General features: G+C 34.8%; 1 protein-coding gene across 3 annotated transcripts in view; it reads left to right on the forward strand.

Annotated features, from left to right (window-relative positions):
* The window catches only part of LOC141461095 (heat shock 70 kDa protein 12A-like), a 34,857-nt gene that overhangs the window by 15,381 nt on the left and 2,533 nt on the right, over window positions 1-16,943 (forward strand). For 2 of the 3 annotated variants that reach the window (XM_074141784.1, XM_074141785.1), the window contains exons 8-13: window positions 228-350; window positions 15,806-16,017; window positions 16,122-16,244; window positions 16,320-16,463; window positions 16,561-16,693; window positions 16,767-16,942. In XM_074141784.1, the coding sequence (XP_073997885.1) occupies window positions 228-350; window positions 15,806-16,017; window positions 16,122-16,244; window positions 16,320-16,463; window positions 16,561-16,693; window positions 16,767-16,942 (911 nt within the window). The remainder of the gene's footprint in view (window positions 1-227; window positions 351-15,805; window positions 16,018-16,121; window positions 16,245-16,319; window positions 16,464-16,560; window positions 16,694-16,766; window position 16,943) is intronic. The other variant, XM_074141786.1, reaches the window with a different exon arrangement.

A 16,943-nucleotide genomic window follows, 5' to 3' on the forward strand; every position in this document is an offset into this window, starting at 1 on the left:
TAAAAAAGATAAGGGTATCCCTAAAGTACTTAAACTATGTAAATTGTGTTTCGTTTTGGTATTTTCAACATTACGGCAATGATATTTTTGCTCTAATAAGAAAACATAAAAGATTTCTCAAATTTAAATTTTGGCTATCAAGTTTCATAGATAGTTAATTACCTCTTGTCAAATATTTCTTTTTATTTAATTAATACAACGAATTTATTTGATTTTTACTTTTAAAGGAAGTTACATGGTAGTGGATTGCGGTGGAGGCACGGTGGATATAACAGTTCACAGTGTGTCAGCACAAACAGGAACTCTGAGAGAATTACATAAAGCAACAGGCGGTCCTTGCGGATCTATTGGTAAAATTTCTTATTATTGTCTTTGATAAGCACTTTTAATTTAGGCTTTAAATTTACTCATAATTGTGAAAATTGTTGATATTCTTAAATATTTCAAAAATAGTGACATAAACTAACAGTTTACAAAACCATATTAAGGTCAGTTGTTCGTTAAGTCACTGAGATATAGATGCTAACTAAAGAAGATAAGAGATGGATTGTTAATTGCTTGGGATACGAAGATCCGCTGGAAACTGTTTGGCCTCATGAAGTGTGTAAGAACAGAAAATTTCATACGAATAATCTGTTGTTTACTGTGGGAATTATAAGGGCCCCACTTCACAGCAAAACCATGACCCAAAAAAATTTCAACTCTCAATATCTTCTCAATTTAAAGATCTGTACCCAAGGAAACTACAGCATATAACTTACAACTCAGTAAAGTGTAGTATATAAGTGAACAAAATTTTATGCCAATAATGTGTTGTTAACTGCGAGAGGTAGTTGTAGGTCAAGGAACAACAATTAGCAAAGCTGCTAAAAAGCACCGAGTCGCTCGAGTTACCCTACTGTACAAAGTGAAAGGTAAATCTATAGTCAGCAGACGAATGGAACCATGTACAGTACTCTCTTCTGCGGAAGAGAATTTTTTTTTATTTTTGTGGATCACGTCCGTTGCCAGAGCTGGGTTTCCCATCACTAAAAGCCATTTGTATGGCAACTTATACAAAACTAGATTAAAAACCCTTTCAATAATAACCTACCAGGTAAATCTTGGTAGGAAGCATTCCGGAACCGTCATCCTATCATTGCAAGAAGGATAAGCGAACTGTTTCTTGAGCCAAAGTAACCAATACTAGTTTCAACGTTTTGTATAAGATGTTTCTCGAAAATTGAATGACGCAGATGCCCTAGAAGGTTTGAACGAAATTAAAACTCTTCGGTAGCATAGTTGTATAAGGGTTGATCGTCAATAACTGCATGAAAAAGCGTAATGTTAAAAATATTACATTATTTTGGTAGGCCAATTTAAAAACCGATTGTTATTAATTATGAATAAGACTGTATTTTTTGTTAAAAATCTAAGAGGAACAGTGATTTAGGTATTTTGAATTTTTTAAGTCGTTTCAGGAATATACTTGTTGTCAATCACTGGTCCCATCCCATGTCAAACACTGGTACCACCGCAAATTCGGTATGTCAGAGTTGAAATTTTTTTGGGTCATGGTTTTGCTGTGAAATGGGGCCCTAATAATTCCCACAATAAACAACAGATTTTTCGTATGAAATTTTGTGCTCTTACACACTCTGTTTCACTGAGTTGTATACTATATTTTCTAGAGTACAGATCCATTAGTTCAGAAGATACTGAGAGTTGAAATTTTCTTGGGTCATGGTTTTGCTGTGAAATGGGGCCCTTATAATTCCCACAGTAAACAACAGATTATTCGTATGAAATTTTCTGCTCTTACACACTCTGTTTTACTGAGTAGTATGCTATAGTTTTCTTGACTACAGTTGCATTAGTTGAGAAAATATTGAAAGTTAAAATTTTTTTGGGTCATGGTTTTGCTGTGAAATGGAGCCCTTATAATTCCCACAGTAAACAACAGATTATTCGTATGAAACTTTCTGCTCTTACACACTCTATTTACTGAGTAGTATCATATAGTTTCCTTCAGTACATATCCATTAGTTGAGAAGATATTGAGAGTTGAAATTTTTCTGGGTCATGGTTTTGATGTGAAATGGGGCCCTTATAATTCCCCCAGTAAACAACAGATTATTCCTATGAAATTTTCTGCTCTTACACACTCTGTTTTACTGAGTAATATGCTATAGTTTTCTTGAGTACAGATTCATTAGTTGAGAAGATATTGAGAGTTGAAATTTTTTTGGGTCATAGTTTTCTGCAAAATGGGGCCCTTATAATTCCCACAGTAAACAACAGATTATTCGTATGAAATTCTGTGCTCTTACACACTCTGTTTTACTGAGTTGTATACTATAGTTTTCTTGAATACAGATCCATTACGTAGTTGAGAAGATATTGAGAGTTGAAATTTTTTTGGGTCATGGTTTTGCTGCGAAATGGGGCCCTCATAACTCCCACAGTAAACAACAGATTATTTCTATGAAATTTTCTGCTCTTACACACTCTGTTTTACTGAGTAGTATGCTATATTTTCTTGACTACGGATGCATTAGTTGAGAAGATATTAGGAGTTGAAATTTTTTTGGGTCATAGTTTTGATGTCAAATGGGGCCCTTATAATTCCCACAGTAAACAACAGATTATTCTAATGAAATTTTCAGCTCCTACACACTCTGTTTTACTGAGTAGTATGCTATTGTTTCCTTCAGTACATATCCATTAGTTGAGAAGATATTGAGAGTTGAAATTTTTCTGGGTCATGGTTTTGCTGTGAAATGGGGCCCTCATAACTCCCACAGTAAACAACAGATTATTCGTATGAACTTTTGTGCTCTTACACACTCTGTTTTACTGAGTAGTACGCTATATTTTCTTGACTACAGTAGCATTAGTTGAGAAGATATTAAGCGTTGAAATTTTTTTGGGTCATGGTTTTGCTGTGAAATGGGGCCCTTATAATTCCCACTGTAAACCACAGATTATTCCTATGAAATTTTCTGCTCTTACACACTCTGTTTTACTGAGTAGAATGATATAGTTTCCTTCAGTACATATCCATTGGTTGAGAAGATATTGAGAGTTGAAATTTTTCTGGGTCATGGTTTTGCTGTGAAATGGGGCCATTGTAACTCCCACAGTAAACCACAGATTATTCCTATGAAATTTTCTGCTCTTACACACTCTGTTTTACTGAGTAGTATGCTATAGTTTTCTTGACAGCAGATGCATTAGTTGAGAAGATATTGAGAGTTGAAATTTTTTTGGGTCATGGTTTTGATGTGAAATGGGGCCATTGTAACTCCCACAGTAAACCACAGATTATTCGTATGAAATTTTCTGCTCTTATACACTCTGTTTTACTGAGTAGTATGCTATATTTTCTTGTCTACAGATACATTAGTTGAGAAGATATTAAGAGTTGAAATTTTTTTGGGTCACGGTTTTGGTGTGAAATGGGGCCTTAATAACTCCAACAGTAAACAACAGATTATTCGTATGAACTTTTGTGCTCTTACACACTCTGTTTTACTGAGTTGTATGCTATAGTTTTCTTGACGGCAGATGCATTAGTTGAGAAGATATTAAGAGTTGAAATTTTTTTGGGTCATGGTTTTGCTGTGAAATGGGGCCCTCATAACTCCCACAGTAAACAACAGATTATTCGTATGAACTTTTGTGCTCTTACACACTCTGTTTTACTGAGTAGTATGCTATAGTTTTCTTGACAGCAGATGCATTAGTTGAGAAGATATTAAGCGTTGAAATTTTTTTGGGTCATGGTTTTGCTGTGAAATGGGGCCATTGTAACTCCCACAGTAAACCACAGATTATTCCTATGAAATTTTCTGCTCTTACACACTCTGTTTTACTGAGTAGAATGATATAGTTTCCTTCAGTACATATCCATTAGTTGAGAAGATATTGAGAGTTGAAATTTTTCTGGGTCATGGTTTTGCTGTGAAATGTGGCCATTGTAACTCCCACAGTAAACCACAGATTATTCGTATGAAATTTTCTGCTCTTATACACTCTGTTTTACTGAGTAGTATGCTATATTTTCTTGACTACAGATGCATTAGTTGAGAAGATATTAAGCGTTGAAATTTTTTTGGGTCATGGTGTTGCTGTGAAATGGGGCCCTTATCATTCCCACTGTAAACAGCAGATTATTCCTATGAAATTTTCTGCTCTTACACACTCTGTTTTTACTGAGTAGAATGATATAGTTTCCTTCAGTACATATCCATTGGTTGAGAAGATATTGAGAGTTGACATTTTTCTGGGTCATGGTTTTGCAGTGAAATGGGGCCATTGTAACTCCCACAGTAAACCACAGATTATTCCTATGAAATTTTCTGCTCTTACACACTCTGTTTTACTGAGTAGAATGATATAGTTTCCTTCAGTACATATCCATTGGTTGAGAAGATATTGAGAGTTGAAATTTTTCTGGGTCATGGTTTTGCTGTGAAATGGGGCCATTGTAACTCCCACAGTAAACCACAGATTATTCCTATGAAATTTTCTGCTCTTACACACTCTGTTTTACTGAGTAGAATGATATAGTTTCCTTCAGTACATATCCATTAGTTGAGAAGATATTGAGAGTTGAAATTTTTCTGGGTCATGGTTTTGCTGTGAAATGGGGCCATTGTAACTCCCACAGTAAACCACAGATTATTCGTATGAAATTTTCTGCTCTTATACACTCTGTTTTACTGAGTAGTATGCTATATTTTCTTGACTACAGATGCATTAGTTGAGAAGATATTAAGAGTTGAAATTTTTTTGGGTCATGGTTTTGCTGTGAAATGGGGCCCTTATCATTCCCACTGTAAACAACAGATTATTCCTATGAAATTTTCTGCTCTTACACACTCTGTTTTACTGAGTAGAATGATATAATTTCCTTCAGTACATATCCATTGGTTGAGAAGATATTGAGAGTTGAAATTTTTCTGGGTCATGGTTTTGCTGTGAAATGGGGCCATTGTAACTCCCACAGTAAACCACAGATTATTCCTATGAAATTTTCTGCTCTTACACACTCTATTTTACTGAGTAGAATGATATAGTTTCCTTCAGTACATATCCATTAGTTGAGAAGATATTGAGAGTTGAAATTTTTCTGGGTCATGGTTTTGCTGTGAAATGGGGCCATTGTAACTCCCACAGTAAACCACAGATTATTCCTATGAAATTTTCTGCTCTTACACACTCTGTTTTACTGAGTAGAATGATATAGTTTCCTTCAGTACATATCCATTAGTTAAGAAGATATTGAGAGTTGAAATTTTTCTGGGTCATGGTTTTGCTGTGAAATGGGGCCATTGTAACTCCCACAGTAAACCACAGATTATTCGTATGAAATTTTCTGCTCTTATACACTCTGTTTTACTGAGTAGTATGCTATATTTTCTTGAATACAGATGCATTAGTTGAGAAGATATTAAGCGTTGAAATTTTTTTGGGTCATGGTTTTGCTGTGAAATGGGGCCCTTATAATTCCCACTGTAAACAACAGATTATTCCTATGAAATTTTCTGCTCTTACACACTCTGTTTTACTGAGTAGAATGATGTAGTTTCCTTCAGTACATATCCATTGGTTGAGAAGATATTGAGAGTTGAAATTTTTCTGGGTCATGGTTTTGCTGTGAAATGGGGCCATTGTAACTCCCACAGTAAACCACAGATTATTCCTATGAAATTTTCTGCTCTTACACACTCTGTTTTACTGAGTTGAATGATATAGTTTCCTTCAGTACATATCCATTAGTTGAGAAGATATTAAAAGTTGAAATTTTTCTGGGTCATGGTTTTGCTGTGAAATGGGGCCATTGTAACTCCCACAGTAAACCACAGATTATTCGTATGAAATTTTCTGCTCTTATACACTCTGTTTTACTGAGTAGTATGCTATATTTTCTTGACTACAGATGCATTAGTTGAGAAGATATTAAGCGTTGAAATTTTTTTGGGTCATGGTTTTGCTGTGAAATGGGGCCATTGTAACTCCCACAGTAAACCACAGATTATTCCTATGAAATTTTCTGCTCTTACACACTCTGTTTTACTGAGTAGAATGATATAGTTTCCTTCAGTACATATCCATTAGTTGAGAAGATATTGAGAGTTGAAATTTTTCTGGGTCATGGTTTTGCTGTGAAATGGGGCCATTGTAACTCCCACAGTAAACCACAGATTATTCGTATGAAATTTTCTGCTCTTATACACTCTGTTTTACTGAGTAGTATGCTATATTTTCTTGACTACAGATGCATTAGTTGAGAAGATATTAAGCGTTGAAATTTTTTTGGGTCATGGTTTTGCTGTGAAATGGGGCCCTTATAATTCCCACTGTAAACAACAGATTATTCCTATGAAATTTTCTGCTCTTACACACTCTGTTTTACTGAGTAGAATGATATAGTTTCCTTCAGTACATATCCATTGGTTGAGAAGATATTGAGAGTTGAAATTTTTCTGGGTCATGGTTTTGCTGTGAAATGGGGCCATTGTAACTCCCACAGTAAACCACAGATTATTCCTATGAAATTTTCTGCTCTTACACACTCTGTTTTACTGAGTAGAATGATATAGTTTCCTTCAGTACATATCCATTAGTTGAGAAGATATTGAGAGTTGAAATTTTTCTGGGTCATGGTTTTGCTGTGAAATGGGGCCATTGTAACTCCCACAGTAAACCACAGATTATTCGTATGAAATTTTCTGCTCTTATACACTCTGTTTTACTGAGTAGTATGCTATATTTTCTTGTCTACAGATACATTCGTTGAGAAGATATTAAGAGTTGAAATTTTTTTGGGTCACGGTTTTGGTGTGAAATGGGGCCCTCATAACTCCAACAGTAAACAACAAATTATTCGTATGAACTTTTGTGCTCTTACACACTCTGTTTTACTGAGTAGTATGATATCGTTTCCTTCAGTACATATCCATTAGTTGAGAAGATATTAAGAGTTGAAAATTTTTTGGGTCATGGTTTTGATGTGAAATGGGGCCCTCATAACTCCAACAGTAAACAACAGATTATTCGTATGAACTTTTGTGCTCTTACACACTCTGTTTTACTGAGTAGTATGCTATAGTTTTCTTGACGGCAGATGCATTAGTTGAGAAGATATTGAGAGTAGAAATTTTTTTGGGTCATGGTTTTGCTGTGAAATGGGGCCTTCATAACTCCCACAGTAAACAACAGATTATTCGTATGAACTTTTGTGCTCTTACACACTCTATTTTACTGAGTAGTATGCTATATTTTCTTGACTACAGATGCATTAGTTGAGAAGATATTAAGCGTTGAAATTTTTTTGGGTCATGGTTTTGCTGTGAAATGGGGCCCTCATAACTCCCACAGTAAACAACAGATTATTCGTATGAACTTTTGTGCTCTTACACACTCTGTTTTACTGAGTAGTATGCTATAGTTTTCTTGAGTACAGATCCATTAGTTCTGAAGATATTGTGAGTTGAAATTTTTTTGGGTCATGGTTTTCTGCGAAATGGGGCCCTTATAATTCCCACAGTAAACAACAGATTATTCGTATGAAATTTTCTGCTCTTACACACTTTTTTTTACTGAGTAATATGCTATAGTTTTCTTGAGTACAGATCCATTAGTTGAGAAGATATTGAAAATTGAAATTATTTTGGGTCATGGTTTTGATGTGAAATGGGGCCCTTATAATTCCCACAGTAAACAACAGATTATTCGTATGAAATTTTCTGCTCTTACACACTCTGTTTTACTGAGTAGTATGCTATATTTTCTTGACTACAGACGCATTACTTGAGAAGAGATTGAGAGTTGAAATTTTTTTGGGTCATGGTTTTGTTGTGAAATGGGCCCCTTATAATTTCCCCAGTAAACAACAGATTATTCGTATGAAATTTTCTGCTCTTACACACTCTTTTTTACTGAGTAATATGCTATAGTTTTCTGAGTACAGATCCATTAGTTGAGAAGATATTGAGAATTGAAATTATTTTGGGTCATGGTTTTGATGTGAAATGGGGCCCTTATAATTCCCACAGTAAACAACAGATTATTCCTATGAAATTTTGTGCTCTTACACACTCTGTTTTACTGAGTAGTATGCTATAGTTTTCTTGACTACAGATGCATTAGTTGAGAACATATTGAGAGTTGACATTTTTTTGGGTCATGGTTTTGATGTGAAATGGGGCCCTTATAATTCCCACAGTAAACAACAGATTATTCGTATGAAATTCTGTGCTCTTACACACTCTGTTTTACTGAGTTGTATACTATAGTTTTCTTGAATACAGATCCATTACATAGTTGAGAAGATATTAAGCGTTGAAATTTTTTTGGGTCATGGTTTTGCTGTGAAATGGGGCCCTTATAATTCCCACTGTAAACAACAGATTATTCCTATGAAATTTTCTGCTCTTACACACTCTGTTTTACTGAGTAGAATGATATAGTTTCCTTCAGTACATATCCATTGGTTGAGAAGATATTGAGAGTTGAAATTTTTCTGGGTCATGGTTTTGCTGTGAAATGGGGCCATTGTAACTCCCACAGTAAACCACAGATTATTCCTATGAAATTTTCTGCTCTTACACACTCTGTTTTACTGAGTAGAATGATATAGTTTCCTTCAGTACATATCCATTAGTTGAGAAGATATTGAGAGTTGAAATTTTTCTGGGTCATGGTTTTGCTGTGAAATGGGGCCATTGTAACTCCCACAGTAAACCACAGATTATTCGTATGAAATTTTCTGCTCTTATACACTCTGTTTTACTGAGTAGTATGCTATAGTTTTCTTGACGGCAGATGCATTAGTTGAGAAGATATTGAGAGTAGAAATTTTTTTGGGTCATGGTTTTGCTGTGAAATGGGGCCTTCATAACTCCCACAGTAAACAACAGATTATTCGTATGAACTTTTGTGCTCTTACACACTCTGTTTTACTGAGTAGTATGCTATATTTTCTTGACTACAGATGCATTAGTTGAGAAGATATTATGCGTTGAAATTTTTTTGGGTCATGGTTTTGCTGTGAAATGGGGCCCTCATAACTCCCACAGTAAACAACAGATTATTCGTATGAACTTTTGTGCTCTTACACACTCTGTTTTACTGAGTAGTATGCTATAGTTTTCTTGAGTACATATCCATTAGTTCTGAAGATATTGTGAGTTGAAATTTTTTTGGGTCATGGTTTTCTGCGAAATGGGGCCCTTATAATTCCCACAGTAAACAACAGATTATTCGTATGAAATTTTCTGCTCTTACACACTTTTTTTTACTGAGTAATATGCTATAGTTTTCTTGAGTACAGATCCATTAGTTGAGAAGATATTGAAAATTGAAATTATTTTGGGTCATGGTTTTGATGTGAAATGGGGCCCTTATAATTCCCACAGTAAACAACAGATTATTCGTATGAAATTTTCTGCTCTTACACACTCTGTTTTACTGAGTAGTATGCTATATTTTCTTAACTACAGACGCATTACTTGAGAAGAGATTGAGAGTTGAAATTTTTTTGGGTCATGGTTTTGTTGTGAAATGGGGCCCTTATAATTTCCCCAGTAAACAACAGATTATTCGTATGAAATTTTCTGCTCTTACACACTCTTTTTTACTGAGTAATATGCTATAGTTTTCTGAGTACAGATCCATTAGTTGAGAAGATATTGAGAATTGAAATTATTTTGGGTCATGGTTTTGATGTGAAATGGGGCCCTTATAATTCCCACAGTAAACAACAGATTATTCCTATGAAATTTTGTGCTCTTACACACTCTGTTTTACTGAGTAGTATGCTATAGTTTTCTTGACTACAGATGCATTAGTTGAGAACATATTGAGAGTTGACATTTTTTTGGGTCATGGTTTTGATGTGAAATGGGGCCCTTATAATTCCCACAGTAAACAACAGATTATTCGTATGAAATTCTTTGCTCTTACAAACTCTGTTTTACTGAGTTGTATACTATAGTTTTCTTGAATACAGATCCATTACGTAGTTGAGAAGATATTGAGAGTTGAAATTTTTTTGGGTCATGGTTTTGCTGCGAAATGGGGCCCTCATAACTCCCACAGTAAACAACAGATTATTCCTATGAAATTTTCTGCTCTTACACACTCTGTTTTACTGAGTAGTATGCTATATTTTCTTGACTACGGATGCATTAGTTGAGAAGATATTAGGAGTTGAAATTTTTTTGGGTCATAGTTTTGATGTCAAATGGGGCCCTTATAATTCCCACAGTAAACAACAGATTATTCTAATGAAATTTTCAGCTCCTACACACTCTGTTTTACTGAGTAGTATGCTATTGTTTCCTTCAGTACATATCCATTAGTTGAGAAGATATTGAGAGTTGAAATTTTTCTGGGTCATGGTTTTGCTGTGAAATGGGGCCCTCATAACTCCCACAGTAAACAACAGATTATTCGTATGAACTTTTGTGCTCTTACACACTCTGTTTTACTGAGTAGTATGCTATATTTTCTTGACTACAGTAGCATTAGTTGAGAAGATATTAAGCGTTGAAATTTTTTTGGGTCATGGTTTTGCTGTGAAATGGGGCCCTTATAATTCCCACTGTAAACCACAGATTATTCCTATGAAATTTTCTGCTCTTACACACTCTGTTTTACTGAGTAGAATGATATAGTTTCCTTCAGTACATATCCATTGGTTGAGAAGATATTGAGAGTTGAAATTTTTCTGGGTCATGGTTTTGCTGTGAAATGGGGCCATTGTAACTCCCACAGTAAACCACAGATTATTCCTATGAAATTTTCTGCTCTTACACACTCTGTTTTACTGAGTAGTATGCTATAGTTTTCTTGACAGCAGATGCATTAGTTGAGAAGATATTGAGAGTTGAAATTTTTTTGGGTCATGGTTTTGATGTGAAATGGGGCCATTGTAACTCCCACAGTAAACCACAGATTATTCGTATGAAATTTTCTGCTCTTATACACTCTGTTTTACTGAGTAGTATGCTATATTTTCTTGTCTACAGATACATTAGTTGAGAAGATATTAAGAGTTGAAATTTTTTTGGGTCACGGTTTTGGTGTGAAATGGGGCCCTAATAACTCCAACAGATTATTCGTATGAACTTTTGTGCTCTTACACTCTCTGTTTTACTGAGTTGTATGCTATAGTTTTCTTGACGGCAGATGCATTAGTTGAGAAGATATTAAGAGTTGAAATTTTTTTGGGTCATGGTTTTGCTGTGAAATGGGGCCCTCATAACTCCCACAGTAAACAACAGATTATTCGTATGAACTTTTGTGCTCTTACACACTCTGTTTTACTGAGTAGTATGCTATAGTTTTCTTGACAGCAGATGCATTAGTTGAGAAGATATTAAGCGTTGAAATTTTTTTGGGTCATGGTTTTGCTGTGAAATGGGGCCATTGTAACTCCCACAGTAAACCACAGATTATTCCTATGAAATTTTCTGCTCTTACACACTCTGTTTTACTGAGTAGAATGATATAGTTTCCTTCAGTACATATCCATTAGTTGAGAAGATATTGAGAGTTGAAATTTTTCTGGGTCATGGTTTTGCTGTGAAATGGGGCCATTGTAACTCCCACAGTAAACCACAGATTATTCGTATGAAATTTTCTGCTCTTATACACTCTGTTTTACTGAGTAGTATGCTATATTTTCTTGACTACAGATGCATTAGTTGAGAAGATATTAAGCGTTGAAATTTTTTTGGGTCATGGTTTTGCTGTGAAATGGGGCCCTTATAATTCCCACTGTAAACAACAGATTATTCCTATGAAATTTTCTGCTCTTACACACTCTGTTTTACTGAGTAGAATGATATAGTTTCCTTCAGTACATATCCATTGGTTGAGAAGATATTGAGAGTTGAAATTTTTCTGGGTCATGGTTTTGCTGTGAAATGGGGCCATTGTAACTCCCACAGTAAACCACAGATTATTCCTATGAAATTTTCTGCTCTTACACACTCTGTTTTACTGAGTAGAATGATATAGTTTCCTTCAGTACATATCCATTAGTTGAGAAGATATTGAGAGTTGAAATTTTTCTGGGTCATGGTTTTGCTGTGAAATGGGGCCATTGTAACTCCCACAGTAAACCACAGATTATTCGTATGAAATTTTCTGCTCTTATACACTCTGTTTTACTGAGTAGTATGCTATATTTTCTTGTCTACAGATACATTCGTTGAGAAGATATTAAGAGTTGAAATTTTTTTGGGTCACGGTTTTGGTGTGAAATGGGGCCCTCATAACTCCAACAGTAAACAACAAATTATTCGTATGAACTTTTGTGCTCTTACACACTCTGTTTTACTGAGTAGTATGATATCGTTTCCTTCAGTACATATCCATTAGTTGAGAAGATATTAAGAGTTGAAAATTTTTTGGGTCATGGTTTTGATGTGAAATGGGGCCCTCATAACTCCAACAGTAAACAATAGATTATTCGTATGAACTTTTGTGCTCTTACACACTCTGTTTTACTGAGTAGTATGCTATAGTTTTCTTGACGGCAGATGCATTAGTTGAGAAGATATTGAGAGTAGAAATTTTTTTGGGTCATGGTTTTGCTGTGAAATGGGGCCTTCATAACTCCCACAGTAAACAACAGATTATTCGTATGAACTTTTGTGCTCTTACACACTCTGTTTTACTGAGTAGTATGCTATATTTTCTTGACTACAGATGCATTAGTTGAGAAGATATTAAGCGTTGAAATTTTTTTGGGTCATGGTTTTCTGCGAAATGGGGCCCTTATAATTCCCACAGTAAACAACAGATTATTCGTATGAAATTTTCTGCTCTTACACACTTTTTTTTACTGAGTAATATGCTATAGTTTTCTTGAGTACAGATCCATTAGTTGAGAAGATATTGAAAATTGAAATTATTTTGGGTCATGGTTTTGATGTGAAATGGGGCCCTTATAATTCCCACAGTAAACAACAGATTATTCGTATGAAATTTTCTGCTCTTACACACTCTGTTTTACTGAGTAGTATGCTATATTTTCTTGACTACAGACGCATTACTTGAGAAGAGATTGAGAGTTGAAATTTTTTTGGGTCATGGTTTTGTTGTGAAATGGGGCCCTTATAATTTCCCCAGTAAACAACAGATTATTCGTATGAAATTTTCTGCTCTTACACACTCTTTTTTACTGAGTAATATGCTATAGTTTTCTGAGTACAGATCCATTAGTTGAGAAGATATTGAGAATTGAAATTATTTTGGGTCATGGTTTTGATGTGAAATGGGGCCCTTATAATTCCCACAGTAAACAACAGATTATTCCTATGAAATTTTGTGCTCTTACACACTCTGTTTTACTGAGTAGTATGCTATAGTTTTCTTGACTACAGATGCATTAGTTGAGAACATATTGAGAGTTGACATTTTTTTTTGGGTCATGGTTTTGATGTGAAATGGGGCCCTTATAATTCCCACAGTAAACAACAGATTATTCCTATGAAATTTTGTGCTCTTACACACTCTGTTTTACTGAGTAGTATGCTATAGTTTTCTTGACTACAGATGCATTAGTTGAGAACATATTGAGAGTTGAAATTTTTTTGGGTCATGGTTTTGATGTGAAATGGGGCCCTTATAATTCCCACAGTAAACAACAGATTATTCGTATGAAATTTTCTGCTCTTATACACTCTGTTTTACTGAGTAATATGCTATAGTTTTCATGAGTACAGATCCATTAGTTGAGAAGATATTGAGAGTTGAAATTTTTCTGGGTCATGGTTTTGCTGTGAAATGGGGCCATTGTAACTCCCACAGTAAACCACAGATTATTCGTATGAAATTTTCTGCTCTTACACACTCTGTTTTACTGAGTAGAATGATATAGTTTCCTTCAGTACATATAAATTAGTTGAGAAGATATTGAGAGTTGAAATTTTTTTTGGGTCATGGTTTTCTGCGAAATGGGGCCCTTATATTTCCCACAGTAAACAACAGATTATTCGTATGAAATTTTCTGCTCTTATACACTCTGTTTTACTGAGTAATATACTATAGTTTTCATGAGAACAGATCCATTAGTTCTGAAGATATTGAGAGTTGAAATTTTTTTGGGTCATGGTTTTCTGCGAAATGGGGCCCTTATAATTCCACAGTAAACAACAGATTATTCGTATGAAATTTTCTGCTCTTACACACTCTGTTTTACTGAGTAATATGCTATAGTTTTCTTGAGTACAGATCCATTAGTTGAGAAGATATTGAGAATTGAAATTATTTTGGGTCATGGTTTTGATGTGAAATGGGGCCCTTATAATTCCCACAGTAAACAACAGATTATTCGTATAAACTTTTGTGCTCTTACACACTCTGTTTTACTGAGTAGTATGCTATAGTTTTCTTGACTACAGATGTATTAGTTGAGAAGATATTGAGAGTTGAAATTTTTTTGGGTCATGGTTTTGATGTGAAATGGGGCCCTTATAATTCCCACAGTAAACCACAGATTATTCGTATGAAATTTTCTGCTCTTATACACTCTGTTTTACTGAGTAGTATGCTATATTTTCTTGTCTACAGATACATTAGTTGAGAAGATATTAAGAGTTGAAATTTTTTTGGGTCATGGTTTTGCTGTGAAATGGGGCCCTCATAACTCCCACAGATTATTTTTATGAAACTTTCTGCTCTTACACACTCTTTTTTACTGAGTAGTATGCTATAGTTTCCTTGAGTACAGATCCATTAGCTGAGAAGATATTGAGAGTTGAAATTTTTTTGAGTCATGGTTTAGCTGTGAAATGGGGCCCTTATAATTCCCACAGTAATCAACAGATTAATCGTATGAAACTTTCTGCTCTTACACACTCTGTTTTACTGAGTAGTATGCTATAGTTTCCTTGAGTACAGATCCATTAGTTGAGAAGTTTTTGAGAGTTGAAATTTTTTTGGGTCATGGTTTTGATGTGAAATGGGGCCCTTATTACTCCCACAGTAAACAACAGATTATTCGTATGAAATTTTCTGCTGTTACTCACTCTGTTTTACTGAGTAGTATGCTATATTTTCTTGAGTACAAATCCATTACTTGAGAAGATATTGAGAGTCGAATTTTTTTTGGGTCATGTTTTTGCTTTTAAAATGGGGCTCTTATAATTTCCACAGTGAATGGAGGGGTGAAGGTTGAATTCGCTGATTGGTTGTTTAAGAAGGGGGGTAAAGGTGGTGTCGTCGAATTCGCTGATTAATTGATTGAGAAGAATGGGGAATGAGGCGTGGCCTAAAGCCCTCGTCATAGTTACTGATTGTTGATTAAGATGGGTGGTGACAGGTGTGGTGTAGTTGTATTTGCTGATTGGTCGATTTAGAAGGGGTTGGGGTAAATGTGACGTCGAATTCCGATTGCCTGGGAGAGCGGCCATCTTGCACAATTTAGGTGTGTCGATGATTGATTAATATGGAGGGGGCAGGGGCGTGGCCTAAAGTTTTTGTTGAATTCGATGATTAGTCAATGGGGCGTGGCTTAAACCCTCGTCGAATTCGATGATTATTCAATAAGGATAGGTGGGGTATGTGTGGGCGGATTGGGGATGGCGGCCATCTTGCACAAAAAAGGTGCATATTTTAGGTGTGCTAGAACCGCTATTTTCCCTCTACTAATGGATAGATGCTGCGGAAACTGATGTTTAAAAAAACTCATTTTCTAATCAAGGAAACATAAAAAATTTATTTTCAATTTTCAATTATTAATAAAACACAATTCTTTCAATAGCCCAATGAATATTTATTTCTCTACATAATGATTTGATTTCAGGAATTGATGAAGAATTTAACAAATTGTTATGCGCTGTATTTGGAGCCAGTTTTATTAAACGATTTCAGCTAGAAAGACCTGCAGCATACACTGAACTTATGTTGAGTTTTGAAAGCCGAAAAAGAAGTGCTACTACATTTAGGACTACTTCGTTAAATATTTTTCCACCTTTTGCATTTATAGATTATTTTCGCAAAGTGTCAGGCACTGAGGTGAGTAATTTACATGGACTGTTAATTTTTTTTTTATTTGATCTGTAAAATTTACGGATTTTATTTAATAATCATTAAACGTGTTCAATTTTTTTAATTTATAGGTTGAACATGCTGTACGAGATTATGGCCACCCAGAATTAACTTGGTCTAATGAAGGAATATTGAAAATTCATCCATCATTAATGTTTCAACTTTTTCAACCGACTTTAGAGAAAATAACTGAAGTAAGAATGATGCTGGTAACTTTCGTCAATCACAAAATAACTAATTAATTTATCAAAACTTATCAACTTTTGTAGCATATAGAAGCTGTTTTATCCAGTAGAAGATTAGATGATGCCATAAGTTATCTGTTTTTGGTTGGTGGTTTTTCTGAATCCCAAATTCTTCAAGAAACTATTAAAGATAATTTTTCCAATCGAGTTCACATAATAATTCCACAAGTAAGATTTTCGCAAGTATTTATTATTTTTTCCAATGAATTAAATACCTCCGAGCAGTATTTTTATTGTTTAAGTATTTGGAAATTTGATTCCATAGGCAGTAAGTTTAAGCGTATTAAAAGGCGGAGTACTGTATGGATTAAATCCCTCTGTGGTCACATCCAGACGAGTAACGCACACATATGGCCTTGGTGTAGTCAAACCCTTCTTAAATGGCATCCATCCTATAGGTAATAAAGATTTTTCCCACTTAATAAATTTTAAATTAAACTATTTATGACAAATTAAAAAAAAAAATTATAGATAAACTAGTCATAAGAGGTGGACAAAGATGGTGTGTAGATGTCCTTGAAAGGTTAGTTGAATCTGGACAAGCAGTAACTTTAGGCCAAGTTGTATCGAAGAAATATACTCCAGCTTCTTTACAGCAAAGCGAAATCGTCCTACAAGTGTATGCTACAGTATCAAAAAATGCTCAGG

Source organism: Rhodnius prolixus, unplaced genomic scaffold, assembly GCF_049639745.1.
Source record: "Rhodnius prolixus isolate KJV_2025 unplaced genomic scaffold, Rpr scaffold_6, whole genome shotgun sequence".
NCBI lineage: Eukaryota > Metazoa > Arthropoda > Insecta > Hemiptera > Reduviidae > Rhodnius > Rhodnius prolixus.